The following is a 5,786-nucleotide window of genomic DNA, read 5'->3' as shown; positions in this document are numbered from 1 at the left end:
GTGGGAGTACAAAGAGGCACCTGAGAGAATTGCCTGCATTCCAGACACACTTCTCTTTGTCCTCATTGTGTAGTAGCAACTCAGTTTTTCCCTGATAGTCAGGATTAGGAGCCCTGGTGGCGCAGTGTTTAAGCATGTGGCTGCTAACCAAAAGGTTGGCAGTTCGAATCTACCAGCTGCTCCTCGGAAACCCCATGGAGCAGCTCTACTCTGTCCTACACTGTCACTATTAGTCAGAATTGACTCAATGGCAGTGGGTTTTTAGTCAGGCTTAATCACTCCAGTCTGTATAGTAACCCATTTCATTGCCCTTTGATTCAGTGGTATGTGGATCCCTAGTGGCAACAAGATGGCAGTCTCAAATTTTAGTACAATGGAATCATTGTTCTGTCAACAGGTGGAAACATTATCTCTTTGGATTTAAGACCTCTAAACCAGCAAAGCTTGAAAGTGTGGAGATGGGAAGCAAAAATTTTGCTGGAAGATTATGAGAGGATTAACTCAATTTCTAGCCCTTGATTCCACTCATGAATCCTGGCTATGGGAGAAACAGCTGCATAAGTTGAGTACAGATTGAGAATATATAACACATCCTGAAGGACTATACCCCAACCCTTTGTGGTTTGCCATCTAGTTGGTGCTGTAACTGAGTCTTCGAACAGTCATTCTATCATTTTATCAAGCCACCTGTTTCAGGATGATTGGAAAATTGTAAGATCAGTGAATTCCGTGAGCATGGGCTCATGTTTATACTTCATTTGCTGTGAAATGATTTCCTTGGTCTGAAGCAATGCTGTGTGGAACATCATTATGGTGCATAAGCCATTCTGTAAGTCCATAGATAGTAGTTTTGGCAGCATCGCTGCAGGCAAGGAAATTTGTATGACAAACCTGAGATGAGTGGCGGAAGGAAGGCAAATCCATATCCAAATAAGTGGGTATTACAGTAAGAACAAGGCACTGTTCCTACCACTATCAAAGTGGTACAATATAATCAATCTGTCACCAGGTAGCCAGCTGATTCTCCTGTGGGAATAGTGTCTTATTGTGGACTCAGTGCTGTGGCTATTGGGCACCAGCAGTGGCTGTAGGCAGATTGCCTTGGCGAGTGGGAGTCCGTACTGCTGAGCTCCTGCGTAGCCTCCATCCCTGCTGCCCTGGCTGCTTTGTCCATGAGTTAATTAGATAATGGCAGAAGTAACTGGGAAAGGGGAAGAACTGACATCCACAAAATGAGGGATAGTGTAGATATTTGGGATATATCCAAAAGGCTAGTACTTGGATAGGATAGCTATTCTATGTATAGTAGTAATGAATACTTTGTTTTTGTGTGAATCTATTTTATATAACCAATTTTTTTCTTTTTTTTTTTGTGCCTTGACATTGTTTAAATTCAAACCCTAACAGAAGTTAAAAGTAGTAAAACAGATATAGTACTAACAAGAAGGAAGATACTATTTAAAATGTAAATGGAATGTTTGGGTTCAAAGTTTTGTTGTTTTTTGGCTCTTTTCTGAAAGAGAACACTTTATTATCAACTCAATCAAAGCTGCATGCAATTTAATAATTTTTTTTTAAAAACTTTTTACATTTCAATTCTTGGCCTTGGCAACAAACCACAACATTATCAAGGAATGTAATGCAGACCTTTAAAGTTGTATGCAAATGACTGCTTCCCTTCTGGTCATAGATATGTCCAATAAATAGATTGCAGAGCCACTGAACTGTATGTTGTTGTTAGGTGCCATCGAGTCGGTTCCAACCCATAGCGACCCTATGCACAACAGAACAAAACACTGCCCGGTCTTGCGCCATCCTTACCATCGTTGTTATGCTTGAGCTCATTGTTGCAGCCATTGTGTCAATCCACCCCTTTGAGGGTCTTCCTCTTTTCCGCTGACCCTGTACTCTGCCAAGCATGATGTCCTTCTCCAGGAACTGATCCCTCCTGACAACATGTTCAAAGTATGTAAGATGCAGTGGAGCATTCTGGTTGTACTTCTTCTAAGACAGATTTGTTCGTTCTTTTGCCAGTCCATGGTGCATTCAATATTCTTCGCCAACACCACGATTCAAAGGCATCAACTCTTCTTCGGTCTTCCTTATTCATTGTCCAGCTTTCACATGCATATGATGTGATTGAAAATACCATGGCTTGGGTCAGGTGCACCTTAGTCTTCAGGGTGATATCTTTGCTCTTCAACACTTTGAAGAGGTCCTTTGCAGCAGATTTGCCCAATGCAATGCGTCTTTTGATTTCTTGACTGCTGCTTTCTTGGTTGTTGATTGTGGATCCAAGTAAAATGAAATCCTTGACAACTTCAATCTTTTCTCCGTTTATCATGATGTTGCTGATTGGTCCAGTTGTGAGGATTTTTGTTTTCTTTATGTTGAGGTGTAATCCATACTGAAGGCTGTGGTCTTTGATCTTCATTAGTAAGTGCTTCAAGTCCTCTTCACTTTCAGCAAGCAAGGTTGTGTCATCTGCATAACGCAGGTTGTTAAAGAGTCTTCATCCAATCCTGATGCTCTGTTCTTCTTCATATAGCCCAGCTTCTCGGATTATTTGCTCGGCATACAGATTAAATAGGTATGGTGAAAGAATACAACCCTGACACACACCTTTCCTGACTTTAAACCAATCAGTATCCCCTTGTTCTGTCCGAACAACTGCCTCTTGATCTATGTAAAGGTTCCTCATGAGCACAATTAAGTGTCCTGGAATTCCTATTCTTTGCAGTGCTATCCATAGTCTGTTATGATCCACACAGTCGAATGCCTTTGCACAGTCAATAAAACACAGGTAAACATCCTTCTGGTATTCTATGCTTTCAGCCAGGATCCATCTGACGTCAGCAGTGATATCCCTGGTTGCATGTCCTCTTCTGAAACCTGCCTGAATTTCTGGCAGTTCCCTGTCGATATACTGCTGCAGCCATTTTCGAATGATCTTCAGCAAAATTTTGCTTGTGTGTGATATTAATGATATTGTTCTATAATTTCCACATTCAGTTGGATCACCTTTCTTGGGAATATGGCTCTCTTCCAGTCAGTTGGTCAGGAAGCTGTCTTCCATATTTCTTGGCATAGATGAGTGAGTACCTCCAGCGCTGCATCTGTTTGTTGAAACATCTCAATTGATATTCCATCAATTCCTGGAGCCTTGTTTTTCGCCAATGCCTTCAGAGCAGCTTGGACTTCTTCCTTCAGTACCATCGGTTCCTGATCATATGCCTCCTCTTGAAATGGTTGAATATTGACTAATTCTTTTCAGTATAATGACTGTGTATTCCTTCCATCTTCTTTTGATGCTTCCTGCATCATTTAATATTTTCCCCATGGAATCCTTCACTATTGCAACTCGAGGCTTGAATTTTTTCTTCAGTTCTTTCAGCTTGAGAAACGCTGAGCATGTTCTTCCCTTTTGGTTTTTCATCTTCAGCTCTTTGCATGTCATTATAATACTTTACTTTGTCTTCTCCAGAGGCCCTTTGAAATCTTCTGTTCAGTTCTCTTACTTCATCAATTCTTCCTTTTGCTTTAGCTGCTCGATGCTCAAGAGCAAGTTTCAGAGTCTCCTCTGACGTCCATCTTGGTCTTTTCTTTCTTTCCTCTCTTTTCAGTGACCTCTTGCTTTCTTCATGGATGATGTCCTTGATGTCATTCCACAACTCATCTGGTCTTTGGTCACTAGTGTTCAATGCGTCAAATCTATTTTTGAGATGGTCTCTAAATTCAGGTGGGATATACTCAAGGTCATATTTTGGCTCCTGTGGACTTGCTCTGATTTTCTTCAGTTTCAGCTTGAACTTGCACATGAGCAATTGATGGTCTGTTCCACAGTCGGCCCCTGGCCTTGTTCCGATTGATGATATTGAGCTTTTCCATCGTCTCTTTCCACAGATAGATATAGATATATTAAAATCTCCTGTTGGTTCAACTTCTCTGACTAAACTCTGACAGATACAATAAGCTAAGAGAAGGGACTATTGTCTTGAAGTTTGGCATTTAATAGAATCTAGATATTCTGGAGGAAACCCTGGTGGCATAGTGGTTAAGTGCTATGGCTGCTAACCAAGAGGTCAGCAGTTCAAATCAGCCAGGCACTCCTTGGAAACTCTACCAGGCAGTTCTACTCTGTCCTATAGGGTCACTATGAGTTGGAATCCTCGATAGCAGTGGGTTTGGTTTGGTTTTGTTAGATATTCTGGAATTTCACAGTAACCATGTATGTGAAGACAAATTTTAAGTTCTGTCTCATTTTTAAAGGTTATTGCAATAATTAAAGCTACTGAACAATTATAAGTAGAAAAAAATCTCTGAAAATTATTTCTTAGATCAAAAGACTCATTACATCAGGTATGGTGAACCCCAGTATTTCTGATATCACAGTTCGTATCCATTTCCTATTATCTTAGGGTTTGAGAAGAGAGAGATGTGGCAGGGGAATCATACCTCTCTGGAAGACTTCATCCTTGAAGGGCTCTTTGATGACTCCCTCACCCACCTTTTTCTTTTCTCCTTGACCATGGTGGTTTTCCTCATTGCAGTGAGTGCCAACACCCTCACCATTCTCCTCATCTGTGCTGATCCTCGGCTTCATACACCAATGTACTTCCTACTCAGCCAGCTGTCCCTCATGGATCTGATGCATGTCTTCATTACCATCCCCAAGATGGCTACCAACTACTTATCTGGCAAGAAGTCCATCTCCTTTGTGGGCTGTGCAATCCAGCACTTTCTCTATTTATCTGTGGGTGGTGCTGAGTGTCTTCTCCTGGCTCTCATGTCCTATGACCGCTATGTTGCCATCTGTCATCCACTGCGTTATACTGTTCTCATGAACAGAAAGTTGGGAGTGATGATGGCTGTCATGTCATGGTTGGAAGCATCCATGAACTCCCTAATTCACACAGTGATTTTGATGCACTCGCCTTTCTGTGGGCCTCGAAAAATCCACCACTTCTATTGTGAGCTTCCAGCTGTTGTGAAGTTGGTATGTGGAGACATCACTGTTTATGAGACCACAGCATACATCAGCACCATCCTACTCCTTCTCTTCCCTATCATCCTGGTTTCTACATCCTATGCCTTCATCCTACACAGTATTATGCAGATGTGTTCTGCTGGGAGCAAGAAAAATGCCTTTGCTACTTGTAGCTCTCACTTCACTGTGGTTTCCCTCTGGTTCGGTGCCTGTATCTTCTCATATATGAGGACCAGGGCCCATCGCACTCCACTGCAAGACAAAGCTGGGTCTGTGTTCTATAGCATCATTACTCCCACACTGAATCCTCTGATTTATACCCTCCGGAATAGGGATGTAGCTAAGGCACTTAGGAAAGTGCTGGGGATAGATATTGTCACCCAATGACTGTAACTGAATGGCTGAAATGGGATAATAACCTTAAATCGATCTGAAAAAAATCTCTGAAATTCCAGACCACTGATCAGATGCTTCAAGGGTTCGGATTCCTGATGTTTTTTGACTACTGCAAAAGTCTAAAGTAAGCAGTGCACTTGTTTAGAATTAAGTTGTTAACACAAAATTCCACGGCTCTACTTTGCTATACCCCCACGTGTATGTCAGCTATGGTGCAGCAGTGCAGGTGCAGCTGAAGGGGAGGGGCTAGAATGGGTTGTTTGTGGTATGTACTAGGTCCAACAGGGTGGGCCGGGAATCAGTGCAGAGCAGGTTCCAGTAGGCCGTACCCACACTGCTCAGGGGATTGATGTTCAGTGCATGGTGCAGGTAGGCAGGAAAGAAGGGGGAGGTTGTGATGTGT

The 5,786-nt window shown here is 42.2% G+C and overlaps 1 protein-coding gene across 1 annotated transcript; it reads left to right on the top strand.

The window, feature by feature from the left end:
* The first annotated feature begins 4,167 nt into the window (after positions 1-4,167).
* Positions 4,168-5,374, top strand: LOC100658072 (olfactory receptor 2AE1-like). Its single transcript, XM_003422508.4, has one exon. It carries the CDS (start codon positions 4,436-4,438, stop codon positions 5,372-5,374), a length of 939 nt encoding a protein of 312 aa, XP_003422556.1. The 5' UTR covers positions 4,168-4,435.
* Positions 5,375-5,786: the final 412 nt, after the last annotated feature.

This window comes from Loxodonta africana, chromosome 12 (genome assembly GCF_030014295.1).
Source record: "Loxodonta africana isolate mLoxAfr1 chromosome 12, mLoxAfr1.hap2, whole genome shotgun sequence".
NCBI classification, from domain to species: Eukaryota; Metazoa; Chordata; class Mammalia; order Proboscidea; family Elephantidae; genus Loxodonta; species Loxodonta africana.
This window is presented reverse-complemented; position numbering and strand designations above follow the sequence as displayed.